The sequence below is a fragment of the Papio anubis genome, chromosome 14 (assembly GCF_008728515.1).
Source record: "Papio anubis isolate 15944 chromosome 14, Panubis1.0, whole genome shotgun sequence".
Classification (NCBI taxonomy): Eukaryota; Metazoa; Chordata; class Mammalia; order Primates; family Cercopithecidae; genus Papio; species Papio anubis.
Window position 1 is genome coordinate 74,604,847 of NC_044989.1, and position 15,202 is coordinate 74,620,048.

General features: G+C 51.7%; 2 protein-coding genes across 15 annotated transcripts in view; both read right to left on the reverse strand.

Moving 5' to 3' along the window:
* Window positions 1-2,237, reverse strand: part of LOC101014941 (electrogenic sodium bicarbonate cotransporter 4) — a 129,691-nt gene extending 127,454 nt beyond the window's left edge. For both annotated transcript variants that reach the window (XM_031655287.1, XM_031655286.1), the window contains exon 1: window positions 18-2,237. The gene's annotated coding sequence lies outside the window, so the exon portion shown is untranslated. The remainder of the gene's footprint in view (window positions 1-17) is intronic.
* Window positions 2,238-2,355: 118 nt separating this feature from the next.
* Window positions 2,356-15,202, reverse strand: part of DCTN1 (dynactin subunit 1) — a 30,953-nt gene continuing 18,106 nt past the window's right edge. For 6 of the 13 annotated variants that reach the window (XM_009184456.4, XM_009184454.4, XM_009184453.4 and 3 more), the window contains 26 exons: window positions 14,136-14,156; window positions 12,741-12,932; window positions 12,183-12,380; window positions 11,821-12,025; window positions 11,666-11,744; window positions 11,386-11,545; window positions 11,165-11,269; window positions 10,481-10,672; window positions 10,279-10,395; window positions 9,908-10,060; window positions 9,156-9,316; window positions 8,880-9,048; window positions 8,531-8,599; window positions 8,225-8,287; window positions 7,967-8,116; window positions 7,644-7,805; window positions 7,429-7,560; window positions 7,079-7,204; window positions 6,700-6,842; window positions 6,259-6,425; window positions 4,812-4,826; window positions 4,490-4,623; window positions 4,189-4,372; window positions 3,845-3,924; window positions 3,253-3,342; window positions 2,356-2,839 (listed from right to left, as the gene is read on the reverse strand). In XM_009184456.4, coding sequence (XP_009182720.2) covers window positions 2,702-2,839; window positions 3,253-3,342; window positions 3,845-3,924; window positions 4,189-4,372; window positions 4,490-4,623; window positions 4,812-4,826; window positions 6,259-6,425; window positions 6,700-6,842; window positions 7,079-7,204; window positions 7,429-7,560; window positions 7,644-7,805; window positions 7,967-8,116; window positions 8,225-8,287; window positions 8,531-8,599; window positions 8,880-9,048; window positions 9,156-9,316; window positions 9,908-10,060; window positions 10,279-10,395; window positions 10,481-10,672; window positions 11,165-11,269; window positions 11,386-11,545; window positions 11,666-11,744; window positions 11,821-12,025; window positions 12,183-12,380; window positions 12,741-12,932; window positions 14,136-14,156 — 3,405 coding nt within the window. In that variant the 3' untranslated portion in view covers window positions 2,356-2,701. The remainder of the gene's footprint in view (window positions 2,840-3,252; window positions 3,343-3,844; window positions 3,925-4,188; window positions 4,373-4,489; window positions 4,624-4,811; window positions 4,827-6,258; window positions 6,426-6,699; window positions 6,843-7,078; window positions 7,205-7,428; window positions 7,561-7,643; window positions 7,806-7,966; window positions 8,117-8,224; window positions 8,288-8,530; window positions 8,600-8,879; window positions 9,049-9,155; window positions 9,317-9,907; window positions 10,061-10,278; window positions 10,396-10,480; window positions 10,673-11,164; window positions 11,270-11,385; window positions 11,546-11,665; window positions 11,745-11,820; window positions 12,026-12,182; window positions 12,381-12,740; window positions 12,933-14,135; window positions 14,157-15,202) is intronic. The other 7 variants (XM_031655282.1, XM_031655281.1, XM_009184462.4 and 4 more) reach the window with 3 other exon arrangements.

Below are 15,202 nucleotides of genomic sequence, written 5' to 3' on the forward strand. Positions count from 1 at the left end.
TAGAAACAGATGCTTACTGGCATAAAGTAGCGTAGTAGGAGCACGTACTGGAGAAGAGAAGCAAGCCTACTGTGTGCCAGCACAGTGCTTGATGCTTGCATGCACTATCTCATTTCACCTTCATAACAACCCTGTAAGATATAATTTTTCCATTCTGCAGGTAAGAAAACAGATCAGAGATTAGAAACCTTGTCAAAGTCACAAAGCAACTAAATCCAAGCACATCTGAAAAAAACGTCTATTATCTTTTGCTGCCTCCAGAAGAGCAGCACCTAACAGGTCACAGGGATTGGAGATTTACTGAGGTGGCAATGCCAGAGCTATCTTAATAAATTGACAGGATGTCAGCTGAGGAATGGGGACGGGGCGGGGGCAGGAAGGTACAGTGGAGGGAAGGAGGTAGATGGCATTCTGGGTGGTGGGAAGAGGCCTGAGAGAGCACAGGGTGGCAAGGAAACTGCAGGAGTTCACTAAAGCTAAACCACCTGGCATGGGGGGAGAGGCTGGAGAGGTGGACAGGACCCAAATCATTGATGGTCTCATGGCCCATTCTAGTGAATTTAAATTTTAAAATCTAGACACATAGAGGAACCATTTCAGATCTTATGTAAATTTTAAATCTAGTTGAAGAAATCATTTCAGGATTTAAACTGGGTAGTGACATTTAAACTGGCCCAGTATGCATTTTGGAAAGGTCCCTCATATCAATGTGTAGAACTGGTTGAAGAGAGGCAATGGAGGTAGGGTAACCAGTTTAAAACTGCTGAAGTGCCCAGAGCAAGAAGTTATTTATAGACAAAGCTCGTGGATGTAAAAAAGTGGACAAATTTGAGAGATAGTAATGAAGGACAAACTGAACAGGACTGGATAACTAAATTAGCTAAGGAGATCAAAGAAGGAGTCAAGGATATCCAGGTTTGTGGCTTGTCACATGTAGGACACAGAAGAGATGATTTCAGTTTTGGACACGCTGACTCTTAAGATACCTGTAGGGCACTCATAAGGAGACAGCCAACAAATAATTGGGTGAATGAATTCGGCATTCAAGAGAGCAGTAGTTTAAGTAGTGAGAAACCGCCACCAAGGGAAAAGGATGGAACAAAAAGCCCTGTTCTCCTTTCAAAGTGCCACCAGAAGTTGCTTGGCCTCAGTGTCTTAACCACACCAATCAGAAGGTAGGTCAGCAGCTTGGGTAGAATCCAATCCCAAGGAAAGGACAGTGTGGTCTGTGATTTCCTTAGCTCTAGCAGAGCCCAATTTGGAGACGTGAGGTGAAGACTCTCTGGTTCAAGACACAATAACCCTTCTCAACCAGTTCTGTGAGAATTAATCTCTTATTATGTAATGCAATATATCCTATACATCTAGAATGATACTGGTTGTGTACTATCATTGAGAGTATTGAGGAAAGGTGATCAAATCACTTTCTCTCAGAATCCCAGGTGAGAAGAGCCAAGGTACAGAGCAGGCATTCAAATATCATAACCCGCTGACCTCCCAGACAGTATACTCATTGAGAATACAGCCCCTGGACGCCCACCTTGGAGCAACCGCCCTCCTGTTTGCCCTTCCCTTCAAGACAGAAAGCACACAAGCAAAGGATCTGGCCTAATTCAGGCCTGGCTCTCTGCAGGGCCAAGGGTCTCTTTCTGCATCTAGATCAGAGCCTTTTGGGAGTCTGGACTGGACTTCTCTCCCCAAGTGGGGAAAAAAGAGAGTATAAAGGAGCTAGCCAACTAATCTAAACTGGAGCTAATATCTACAATGCTGGGGTGCTGTTTACCAGCCTAATGAGTCCCAACTCTGGAAGTGTTTTCAGCAGGTCTGAGTCAAGAACCAGAAATCTCTTACATTTTAAAAGAAACTCCCCAGGTGATTCTAATTTGTAGTGGGTTTGGGAGTAGCTTTTGTACTTTCTATCCTTTACTAGTATGCCACTTTAGTTTCCCCTTATTTAGTAAATGTTTCCTCTGAGAGGCCCCAGGTCTTACGGGAAGACTCTGGCCAGTGCATCAGAAAATTGGCTGGGGTGGTGATCATATCATTACTCTGGCTCCAAAAACTGGAATAAAGAGCAGTGGAAGCTACAGGAAGCAGAGGCAGGGTTGGCAGAGGCTACACCCTCCCAGCCCTCCTAACTCCATAAATGAACTTAGGTACCTAGTCCTAAGTCTAGCCCTTTCCTCCTTGCTTAGAGTAACTAACTGCACATGAATTTTAGAAACAGCATTCTGCTGGTCACTACGAAGAGAAGCCCTCAAATTTGATACAGCTAAAGCTTCCTCAGCATCACTTCTCCTCCCTTCCTGCTCTGAGCTGAATGGCCCAAGTCCCATTCTCAACACACACAGGAACCACTGAAGCAGAAGTTGCTTTAATCAAGGGGTGAAGTCCTCAATCAAGAGGACCTCACTCAACCTTTGGTGGTGGGGTCTCAGCCTACCCCCCACATGCCCTGAGGCCCCTCAGGAAGGAGGGAGCAATTGAACAGCAAATTATGGCAGAGGCCAGGGAATGGGAGTGGGGGAACCCAGGTCAAGGTGAAGGGGCAGGATGCTGAAAGGGTGGGAGTGAAGCTGAATGGGGCAGGAAGAGCTTAACCCACATGTTTCTACCTGGGGGCTGGCTGAGGTGGCTGTGCATCGGGCAGAGCGGCACCAGAGGGCTGAGGGTCGAAGGGGACAGCAGGGGAAAGGAGTGCTTAGGAGATGAGGCGACTGTGAAGCTGGTGCAGCTGCTCCTGGGTCAGCACCAGCCGGTGTCGCTGTCCAAGACCAGCCGCACAGGAGAAGGTCACTTTGCCCATGTAGACTGTGTCATCCTGCTGCTCCTCCTTGGCCTGGTGGTTGATGAGGAGAAAAAGACTCCAGGTCAGGGGCTCACTTGAGCTGTAGGCCACTGAAGGGGTCCCTGAGCACTGAGACCAAGGCAGCTCCTAGGTGGCTGGGGCTTCTGAGATCCTGGGCTTTGGTGACCACATTTTTCAAATTAGAATAGGGATATATAATCTGACAAGGGAGTTTTGAGCCTCTCCTGGTGTCAAAAGTCACAGAAAGTGTTTAGGTGCTAAAATATTGGAATTTCAAAGCATCATAAGCACTTCTGTTACCTGTAAGTAAGATTTGGCCAGATAACCCAAGGTATGTAGTTGTTAGACCTGAGACTCCAAAGGCCTCTTCCAATTCTGGAGGAGAGGGGGGCCCACCTGAGCTTCTCCACATTGTCCCGTCCTCCACCCCATCTCCCCCTCACCCTGAGGAAGGCTGATGAAGGGAAGGTGGCAAAGTCAGTGGGTACTGTGGCTCCAGGGCGCTGAGATACTGTTTCCTTGAGGACCTCATCCTAGGGAAGGGGAGAGAAAGACAAGGGTTCATTTAGGGGACCCCCACAGGCTAGCACAAGACCGCCTGGTTTCACAGAGACACTAATACCAAGGGGGCAGGAACTTAGTCCTCTGTATCACCATACTTTTGCTCTCATCTCCAACCCCATCCCCCCTCCCCAACACTCCTCCTTACTTTACAAGTCCTCATCCTGTAAGGTCCAACTCACATTCTACCGCCCTTGGGAAGCCACGCCCAACCATTCTACCCCACAATGATCTCAGCTCTGATGGAATCTAAAGCCTGAACCAGTCACGCTACAGATTATCCCAGCTAATCCATTTTGTTATGAGAATCTGTCTTCTGTTTGCACTGAGACAGGGAACTTCCAAGGCAAGAACCCTGCCTTCCCTTCCACCTCCTCCCCAGTTGCTGTCTAGCATAGGGCCAGGCTCAGAGTAACTCCAGAAGTGCCTGGCTCCACTGTGAAGTGAGCTCTGCAGGGCAAAGTCTGAGCTGACCTTGAGCTTCTCAATGGTGTCACTCAGGGACTTAAGCTGAGCCACTTGCTCCATAAGTTGGGCTGATGGACTCTTGGTAGCTGTGGGGAGAGAAAGCTGGTGAGGCCCACCAAGGCGCAGGCAGGCAGTTGTACTGGATTAAGGGTTAGGGGTGCAGGTATGAGATTCTCTAACAGAACAAGTACTTGAGAGAGAGTGGGTGAATCAAGAAAACTGAACAGTGAAGCCAAAGAACACTGCTGGGAAGAGCTTCTGTGGTAGGGGCACCACCTGAGCAGGGCCTAAATCCCTGGGCCAAGTAGAGGGGGTGGTTTTATTCATCTTGGGGGTTGGCAGGTACATACCAGGGCTAGTGCGAGTGATGTCTACTACGTGTGTGTGTGTGCTCAACTGATTCAACGTCTCCAGCAGCTGGCTGGTCTTACGATACAGCGCTCCAGCTGGTAACTCACTGCCAGGGCCCTCATGGGATAGCTTTGCAACATGCAGAGGGGGCAGGGATGCCAAGGATGCCTTCATCTGGGCTCCCTGTGGATGAAAAAAGAAGGGTAGTGGTTAAGAGGTGCTAGGAGGCCCCTGCCATCTATCATCAATGGGGCGAATATGCTCCATCCCCCATCCCAGTCCTCCCCGTGGCTCCCTCACCTTGAGGATGTTATTCTCATGCTGGAGCTGGGAGATGTGCAGCCTCATGGCAGAGATCTGCTGAAGCAGCAGTGGTGAGTCCTTCACCAGCCCTGGGCCTGGCACAGACCCTGGAGCCTGCCCAGGGACAGCTCCTGTGGGGACCATAACAAATGTCATCAGCCCCAAGTGGAGAGGGTTGAACACAGGGCTCCATTCCTGCTCTTCCCCGCTTTCTGCATCCCCCCATCACCCACCTCCAGTCCTGGCTCTCCCCTCACCCTGCTCCCTTAGCTCCATTTCCCACCAGCCCTGGTAACCCCCAGCCTGAGTGGGTCTCTACCTCGCTGTTGTTCTTCTGTGCTCGGCATAGCCCATGGGGGAGCAGGAAAAGAGGAGAGAGGAGTTAGGTGATTTGCAGGTTAGGGGGACACACCAGAGGATCCTGGACACAACCTGCAGGAAAACCCTTTTCCTAATCATCATACTTTCTCTAACAAGACCCTCTGCCACCTATCTTTGTGGACGAGCCGATTTGCGTGAAAGAAAGACACCAAACAGGAGTGAGGCCATAAGACAGGGTACGTGTGAAGAACAGTGGCAAAGGGAGTGTGCACTGCACAAAGCACTCGGAACACGAGGCTGTTCCTGCCTCCCTGCCTCAGACGTCATCTCCAAGAAGGGCATGGAGAATGCTCCAGAGACCCCCATATGTCTGCACCCTTAGTGCTCACCAGCAGCAAAGCTTAAGTTGGGGAAGCAAACACACTCCCTTGCTCCTCAGGATTCTCTACTGCTCTGAGGAAAACACCTTCTTTTTTGGTGGGAAGTTTCATAAATTCAGAACGACGTTTGTTTAAAGAGTGCTAATGTTTGTTTCAAGAGTGCTAAAAACAACACAAAGTAGTAACTCTGGAAACTCTCTCCAAAGAACACAGAGCTGTCTGTACCACAACAGTCTAAAGTCAAGAAGGTACTTGGTCACCTCGCAAGATCAAGGGGTGTCAGTGACAGAGACTTTGTCGAAGACTCTATGTAGGTAAGGTCAGCTGACAAGACACGGGAGGAGCTGGGAAAGTCTGGAGGCCCTAAGGGTTTAATTCCAGGGCAAAGAGCCTGTCTTCTGGAGGGTAAGTGGGAAACTGGAGAGCAAACAAAAACTATAGGGCAGAGGAGAACAAAGAGAGCAGCAGCCACCTCCTGAGCCAGGAAACTGGGGAGGCTGAAACTGGTAACCAGAAAAACTCTAGGTGAGGAGCCCTGATTATACTGAGTAACTAGGCAAAGGTCAAAACACAAGCCCCAAGTGAAACTGGGATAATTCAGCAGTGGAAGATATGGCCACATCATAGAATGAAGCCCCATGAACTCCGTGAGAAAACACAGTGCCCAAGCAGAGAAGCAATCAAGAGCAGGTATTAGGCAGGGCCGGATGCCCCAGGAGAGTCAGCCCAGCCTGCTGATGGCTGACAGCCCTCTGGGATATAGGGCTGAGCAGAAAGGTCAGATTACAGAGCCAGAAAGGACACCTACTAGAGACCAACTGTCATGATTATTCTGAGCCTCATTAACAATTTAGTAAAGCCCTCCTTTGCCCAGAGGAACTCAGCACATATCTTCAGGGAAAGGGAAAACTTGGTGAAAACTGGCACAGAGTGAAACTGTGCAAGCATATTCCTGGCTGAATATCCTGGGGCTAAAGGAGTGGGGGGCAGAGGTCAAACTGAGGCCAAGGACAGGAGAGAGGACAATCTCCTCTGTGCTACTGCTGCCTATTCCACTGTACTCACCACCAGCAATGCCAGAGACCAGAGTAGCAATGCCTGAAGGAGGAGGGCTCCGGAGCCCCTCAATTGTGCGCTTAGACTGGCTGTTCAGCCGTTGCTTTAGTTCTGTCTTCTCTGCCTCCAGCTGGTCGATGTCAGCCTGGAGTGCATCCATTGTCTCCTCAAAATCTCTGTGAAAGAGAATCTGGGCTTTGGCAGTGTCCCTTCTCCAAAGCACCCCTTGACTATTCAGTCCTGAGAGGTCCTTGGAATAGCCATGCTAGTGAGCAGCCGGGGCAGAGCAGCACAGGCTGAGGCTAGGGTGATGCAATGGGGTTGGCAGTGAGTAAAGAAAATGGGGAGTCTCACTATAAGAGAACCTGAGTAGGGGTATGGGTTAGGAGGCAGAGAGCTCCAGCAGTGGGGAGGATTAGAGGAAGCAAGGCCCCAGGGAAAGTGCCTGACTTCTCCTTCTTCCGCAGCAGTGCCTGGGTCTCCTCCAGCCGAGTCTGGACTTTCTCGATACGCTCATCTGCATCCTTGGCAGCACTGTCCAACTTCTTCTCCAGGAGGCTCAGCCGCACATTGGCCTCACTTAGCTCCTCTCCCTGGACAAGGACAGAACTTCTAGATCCCTGACATCCTCCCCACAGTCCCTGGAAACTGGGGGCTAGACCATGAGATAGGAGGCTCCCTGAGGGTTCACTAGAGCTCCCATTGATTGCAGGCCCCACTTCTCCCCTTAACTCCCAAGCCGTTTTAGTCCCGGATCCCCAACATTCACTGCTTGCCAGGGTCCTACCAACTTCCTGGCCCCCAGATCCTGAGCCTACACTACCCTCACCTTAATCTTGAGTGACTTCTTCAACTCCTTAATAACTGTCTCTCGATCTTCGAGCTTCAAACCCAGTCCTTCAGCATCTGTGATCTCTGCACGAAGGGCGGCAGCCCGCAACTCAACTGGTGGAGGCTAAGGAATGGTCGGTGGCGGGTGAGAAAGTGAGGGTGGAGAGAAGAGATCATCAACGTGCTCCTTTCAGAGAGATCCAGTTACAGGGAAACCCTGCCTTCTAGGCAGGATGGTGCTCTCCAGATGCCTTCCTCCTGTCTCCCTGTCCTCCCACAACTAGCAGTAGCTCTGCAAGTCTTACTCCTACAGGCCTCTGCAACTTCTCCAAGGAAATCTCCACCCACCTTGCTGGGGGGCCGCTCTGCATCATACTCCCCCTCCTGCATGGCTGTGGCCAGCTTGTTCATGGTACTGATGAGGATGTTGCATGACTGGCGCAGACACTCATAGGGGCTGCTGGAAGGGGTCCCATAGATCTGCAGGAGCCAAGGGCAGAAGTGAAAGCCCCACACTGGTCACTGACTCTCCCTACACCTTCTGCCCAGCCATTCAGGCCCACCTGCTCGCTTGCTTTGAAAGCCAGTTCCTCCAGGGCAGCCACAGGTAGCCCCTCATTCTCCGCCAGTGGGGCAATGAGCTGGGCAGCAGCAGCTGCCACCTCCTGCAGCACAGCCACGACCCATGTCAAGTGTTTCCTGCAGTCTAGGAGCGTGTCAGATACCTGTGTGACGGGCCAGAGTCAGGAGTCAACCCTGCGTTCAGTACCACAGTTTCCAGCTACCCCAAAACCATATTTGTCCCCTAACCAGATCCAGATCTTTAAGTGCTATGCCCCTCCTGTTTCTACTCAGTTTCCTTCCTTCCCCAGTTGCAGCCCTAAACCTGTGGTCCAAAGGCCAGTGCAGCTGGGATCCCAGGAGCATCTGTCCCTGGCATTCGCCTTCGGATCTTCTTGCAGAACTGGCGGATGTCACTGCACGAAGTTTCCAGATCCCGGAGCAGAAGGGCAATATCTGTAGCCTCCTGCCCACCCTACTCAGGAAAAAGAAAATAGATGGAGAACCAAGTTAGCATTAAGGCTGGGAGTAAGGAAGTGAGGATTAAGAAGAGGAGCTCACAGAGATCTAGAAGTGCTCTCACCTGCAAGAAGGCACGCAGCCGTCCTACCTCCACACTCATGCAGTCCAGAGCACTTTGCGTGAACTGTAAGGACAGATGCATGCAATCATCAGCCCCCAGCAGGAGCCCTTTTGCCTTATCGACATCTCTAAGAAGTCCTCATCCTCTGCTAACCCCCATACATAAGTAGTCCTCTAGTTTCCCTGATATGGCTTTGGTAACTATGCCCTAGTCTTATGTGATACTTCTTGGGTGCCTGATCTCTTGACCTGACGCCCTCCATTGCTGATCTCCACGGGGGCTCAATCACTGGCCCAGACACTTCACCTTAATGTGGTCAGCCAGCTGCATAGTACAGTCCTCAGGCTGTTCGGCAAGGTGGATGCTGTACAGATGCTGAAGAGAGATAACAAAAGAAACAGACAACTTTTAGGCCCTGGAGGGGGTGGGGAGTTCTTCCCAAACTGTAGTTTGAGCCCTGGTCATCATGGGTCTCTGGAGGTACAAGAGAATCCAAAGCCCTCAAGCAGCTGCATCATATGCAGAGATCATCTAGGAGCAAACCAGGCCTCAAACAGTGAGCATGGGACATACAACCTTGATAATATTAGTAAGAGCCCTCATCAAGTGAAAGCTTCCCTGCCTCCTGCCCCAAGCCCAAATTCTCGCTCCACACCTGATAGTACTTGATGGCCTTGGTGAGAGGCTCCACATTGACAGTCTCATCCAGCTGATCCTTGTGCAGCAGTTCAATAAGGAAATCCAATGAACGCTCATGGGCACTCATCTCAGGGTAGAGGCTGCCCACTTTCTTATACACATCCACACTGCACTGAGAGAGGGCACTAGAGACCAGAGAAGAGGGCTGTGAGGCTAGAGTCTGACAGGCAATCTCAGTTCTGGCCAATTCTGGACCCCTGACCCTGGGGTGAGGGAGTGAGGAGTCACTTACTGCTCATAGCGGTGTAGCGTGGCCTGCAGTAGGCTCAGCGAGTACACCAGTCCAGCAGCAAAGCTGAGTTGTTCCCCAGCAGCTCCTCGCAGCCCAGGCCGCTCTGAACAGTTCTCACTTAGTTCAAACTTCTCCTGGGCCTGCTTCCGGATCAGCTCTGCCTGTGGGAAAAAACACCAGGAACCTGGGCCTCAGAGCAGAGGATGGAGAACACAGACTCAGGAATACAGTACTCAGAACTTAACTATGTGGGGAGCACGGACACACATGGGAGAGAAAGCAGAAATAGCTCTTACCCGGGTGGGGAATCTCGCATGGGGAAAGGGTAGTGATGTGATTACTGGAGGTTGTGAGGAGTCAGGATATGAAAATGAAAGGGTAGTGGGACCGGTGGAACCAAGGTCTTTCCTGACTTAAAGCTGCCACTCCTGCTATCTCTCCACCTAGAATGCTATCCTGCCAATCACCCCCAACGTTAACCCCCAGGCAGCTCGTGGCCCTCAGACAATGTTATTCCCTCAGTCACACCCTGTTCGCCTCTAAATCTCCAATTGTGCTCTCTCACAGAACCTATCTCTTCTTGAAAGCACACCATTTGTAATATATATTCATCAGTGACTTTGCTGTGTTCCTCCACTACACCATAAACTCTTTGTGGGCAGAGACTCTGTTGTCTTCACTCAGCATCTTCAATGCCTGGTTCATGGCAAGTTCATTAGATTTCTGTGGAACATGTGATTGATTGGCTGTACCTTGCAAATGAGACGAGGCATGAGTAGCAGCACCAGAACGCAGTCATGGTCCCCACCTGGCCGAAGGAAGCTGTCAGGCATGAAGGCTGTCAGCAGGGACATGTGTCGGTTGGCCTGGGCCACCTCCATCTGCCTCAATTCCATCTCAATTGCCTGTGAGGTGAACAGGGAGGAAGACTCTTAGCCAGAGTTGAAAGAGCCCCAGAATTCCCATGCCTTGCTCCAGGAGATGCCTTGCTTCTAGGGCAAGCTCAGGCCAGAGTCTTCCAAACCACTACACAAAGCACCCCTTCCCCCAGGAATCTGAAGCCCAGAACCCCATACCAGTTCAACCCAGGCAGGGCTCCCTCAGACCCACCCACTTTCCTGACCTTGGCATGGGCCTTAGTCTCAGCAAACTTGATTTTGAAGTCAAAGGTCTCTGGAGGTGGCTGCTGTTGCCTCTCCACAGATGCTTCCTGCTGGTTTGTCAGTTCCCGATTCACATCCTAGAAGGAGAGACAAGGAAGCACACCTGGGTCTTAAGGAAGCCCTGGGGTGATGGTGGGCAGACAGCAAGCAGTAGGCATGCACCTGAAGATGGGCGGTCAGCTGGCGGTACTTCTTAATGGTCTGCTGGTAGTCTGCAACCGTCTCCTGGGCTGCCTCCACACGCTTCTGGGCCTCACGAACCCGCGCGCCCGCCATGTCCAGCTGCTCCCGCAGCTCCAGTTCTGTCTCACGTGCATTCTCCTGCAGCTCGTCGTTCATCTCATTCATCGCTTCCTAGGACACCACACCACAGTTGGGGCAAAAGAAAGGCAGGGTTGGCTGGACGCAGTGGCTCACACCTGTAATCCCGGCACTCTGGGAGGCCGAAGCGGGCTGATCATGAGGTCGAGATCGAGACTATGCTGGCCAACATGGTGAAACCCCATCTCTACTAAAAATACAAAAATTAGCTGGGTGTGGTGGTGCGTGACTGTAGTACCAGCTACTCGGGAGGCTGAGGCAGGAGAATCACTTGAACCTGGGAGGCGGAGGTTGCAGTGAGCCAAGATTATTGCGCCACTGCCCTCCAGCCAGGCAACAGAGTGAGATGCCATCTTGGGGAAAAAAAAAAAATAGGCAGGGTCAGTGCAGCAAGCCCAGGCTGGGTCCCTCACTGCACACCCTGTTCAAAAAAGGCCAGGGGTCACATGTCAATCTTTTTCTCAGCAGGTCCCTTCCAAATACCCACCATCAGGGTCAGATGTCAGGGGTCTGCTCTTCTCTTACCAAGTCTCCCACAGTCTCCCTCAACTCGCGCACTTTCTCTTCCAGATTCAGGTTCCGATCTGTCAGCATCTCCACCATCTCCTCAGCACCCAGAGCAGCATCCACCTGTGTTACAGGGAGGATGGGGAGAAGGGCTGCTGGAAGGCACCTAGAAAGAGGAGGCACCAACTGACAGGAGAGTCAGGTGGGGGATTCTGGGTGAGGGGCTAGGCTCCCCAGACCTGCTCCTTGAGCTCATCAATGGTGCTCTCTGCCTGGCTTAGCTCCTCCTGCAGACGCTCCCGCTGCTGCCTCACAACTTCCAGTTCTTGGTTCTTCTTTTCCATGAGCTTCTGGAGCTTCACATGCTCCTGCTTCTCTGAGGAAGAAAGATCCCGCATCCTGCAGGGACATTAGGAAGACAGAAAGAGAAAAGCACGTGTCAGAGTCTCTGGCGATGGGTGCTCTAATGCATTTGGAGACAGAAGAGTAACCATCAGAGCCAAGCACTAAAGACCCTACCTCACCAGGGCATCCTTCAGGCGGGCGTTCTGCTCCTCAAGCTGCTTGAGCTGATAACTGGATGCAGCGCCATCTGAGCCTGGAGAAGACCATTAACACTTTCAGGCATAGTTCTCACTCGACCGTTTGGCCCCCAGCGGCTCTGGGCCCCTTACCCTTCTCTTCAATCTCAGCCTTGAGGATCTCTAAGTCAGTGGTGAGCTCGTCCACTCGCTCTTTCAGTGCCTCCACCTCCTGCTGCAGGGACTCAGCCCGCTCTTCAGCCATCTCCTTGTCCAAAGTGGCCATCTCAATGGCATCAGCAGTATCAGCCATCTCCTCCATATAACGTTCCTTTGCCTCCAGGGCCTCCTTGGCTTCCTGAGGAAGAGGTGGAGGTGGGAGGGGGTACAAGCACAGAGATGCCCCATGCCTCCCTTTCTCACGGGGTGTTCCAGGCTCCAGTTCCAGTCTAGTTTCCAGCATGCTTCCTTGGGTCTCAGGCCACCCCAGCCACCCCCTTCATCCAGAGTCAAACCTTTCTCGCCTCCTTGAGGCGCCGCTGCAGGTCGGCCTGCTGCTCCTGCATTTTGCTCTTCCATTCCTGCACCTGCTCCAGTTGGATTTTGTGTTTCTCCAGCTCTTTTAGCTTTGCTTTGTCTTCTGCCCGTTTCAGTCTCAGGGTCTCTAGTTTTTCCTCCAGGTCCCGCACCTGAGCCCTTAGTCCCTCCTCCTCCTGCAAAAGAGAGGCCTCATGGTCTCTGCACAGCCCACCCCACCTCTCCACCAACACTGAGCTGGCGCAAAGAACACAATAAAGTGTGCAAACATCACCCAGCCCCAGGGTGGCCAAAAGTCAGTGGCATAAGAACATCTGAGAGGAAACCGTGGCACAGTATATACGGGGAAAGTATGGCATAACGGCAAGAAAAGAAAGGGTGACTCAGTCAGTGGCAAGATATCCATAAGCTACGTCCTCACCCTTTCTGATCCAAGTTCTGGGTCTTTGCCAACCCCAAGAAATTTTCAAGACACAGCAGGTAGCCATAAGCCTCTGGGTATCTTGATTCTCCTTTATCCCTACCCCAGTCCTTACCTTGGAGGGGGAAGGAAGCGGGGGGACTGCTCCAGGAGAGGTGAGGGCCGGCGTGGGGATGATGGGTGCTGCCAGCGGAGTCTGAGCCGGGGTGCTGGGCTCACTGCTGCTCAGCTCACCTGCTGATGCTGAGCCAGAGGGGCCCAGGGAGCTACTGGCCCCAGCCACCCCAGTACTGGCTGGGCGGGTGGGCTATTCAGAGAGGGTAGAGGCAGACCAGAAAGAGAGCAGAGGATAGGGGTAGTAAGAGGAACAGAAACAGAATATGAGAATATGGCAAGGGAAGGAGACAGAGAAGAGAAAAAGCAGAAAGAGAGTATCAAAGCACAGTGAGAACAGAGAAGAATGAAGGGGACAAGGAAAATGATACAGAGAGGCAGAGAGAGATAGTGACAAAGGACAGGGGGAGGAGGGAGGCAGAGGAGAGAGGGAGGAAAAGATAAGAGAAAGACATCATAAGATTATAAGGCTCCTCGCTTGACACTGACTCCGCATTCCTCCTAGCTCTGGCACTACCTGTAAGAGCAGAATCCACTATTCCCTAGAACCCCCGTCTATGACCCACTTGTGATCATTCTAGCAACTTCATAATACTCCCAGTCCCATCCTTGCTCCAGGTCTATGCCCTCCACCCCTAGAGGGAAAAACTACAATGTAATTTCCAGAGAAGGCAGGGCCAAAAGTGGGGGTGCCAGGCTTTCTACCCCTGCTAAACCCTCTATGGGAGTCAAGCTGAATCTCCCTCTCTCAGTCTACTTCAGAGGACCCTGCAGGTAAAAGGGCCAAGGTGAAAGTTGTACCCCTAGACTCCCCCTTGAAACAACCCTTCTGTCATCTCCCCCGATCTGGCAACACTATCCAGGTCCCTGTGGGGCAGGGGAGGAGGTGAGCAGAGAAACTGACCTGAAGTTCAAGTCCTGGAGCAGACAGGCCTGCCAATGTACTCAAAGTGCTGAGCCCCAAGGTCTCCCAGTGGGCTGACACTCAGAGACCATGTGCAATCCTCAGACATCCCCACCCAAAGCCTGTCACAGACACACTCACCTCCTTATCCGCTGACATTTTACATGGCCAAGTTCTTCATCTTTCTTCCAATCCCTCCCCTCAAAACAGGTCAAAATTCCCTTGTTCAAGAAAGCCTGCTTTGATTAACTACAACCCCATTCATTTCTCTTTTGCATTGAAGCTACTGGCTTAGACAACCTCCTAAAAGCCAAAAGCCATTTTCCCTAGGAGGTGTCTGCCAGCACCACGAACCCCCACTTTCCTCTGAAGAGAACCCAGGATGCACTATGACCAACTTTCACTTGCTCATACACGTGCCCTCATACATGCACATGCCTGAAACGTGTGTGTTCACTCAGCAGTGGCTCACACAGGGGCCTGTTTTCTCACCTTGGGCCGCCGAGTTGTGGTCTGGACAGGCAACAGGAGCCAGAAGAGAAGTAGTCAGGAAAGAAAGGGCAACGGCAGAAAGACAGAGAGCAAAAGGGACAGCTATGAGAGCAGAAGTAGTAACAGGAATGGGGCTACAGTTAGCCACCCTCCCCCTAATCCCACCCCCTTCTCCCTTCAGTGAATCACTGTGTTCCTACTTCAGGAACCCAGAATTCCTGTTCCCCTTGGTTCCTGCTCCCATTTTTGTCCAATCCTTGCAGGCCTCACCCCTTCAGACACCCCGGAAATCCCAGAAGTCCATCTCTAGGCTGAGCCATAGAACAAGGAAGCAGCTAGTGAGAAGGTCCCAAGAGACCAGTCCTCCTGCAAACGATCTCTCCCACTCCAATCCAGAGCCAGAGGCCCCGCCCAGCCACCACTCCCAAGGACTTTCCCAGGTCAGCCTCTTCCTTCAAGTGCTAGACTCTATACAGAACTCCCTAGAAACCCCATGTGACAAAAGTAATCTAAGCCCAGAAATGGGAGATCAGGTCCCTAGGGCAGAGCAATGCTGCTGTCCTCCCTCTCCCCAACCCCCTTCCCCAGAATCAGATCCTGCAGCAGTCCCCATCGCTAGGGAAGAGGGCTCAGGTGTCAGGACCATGAATATTGCATTAGCAGAAGCCCAGAGCTCAGCAAAGTAACCCCACCCAGCGGTAGGAAAGGAGGTGGGGGTGGGCAGCAGCACAGAAAAACTACAGCCCTAAATCAAATCTGGAAACCCTTCAGGTTACTGCAAAATGGTAAGTGGACAATTAACTCCAATTTCCAAATAGTGTTCTTGCTACCCAGTATCTCACTGCTCTAGTCAAGACAAGATTTGGCTTGGGCCTTATTTCCAGGATATACTGAGGCCAAGAAAACCAATTCCCACCCCTCCTACCCTGGGTTAAGCTTCCATAGCTGTGGGTCAAAAACTATTCTAGGGTTCCCATCCCACCCTGGTAAAGCGCCCTGATACAAACCCTGGGGGTTGAGGGATGCGGGGAGAACTAAGAGGTATTCTAGCAAAGGCTGGGTGAGGC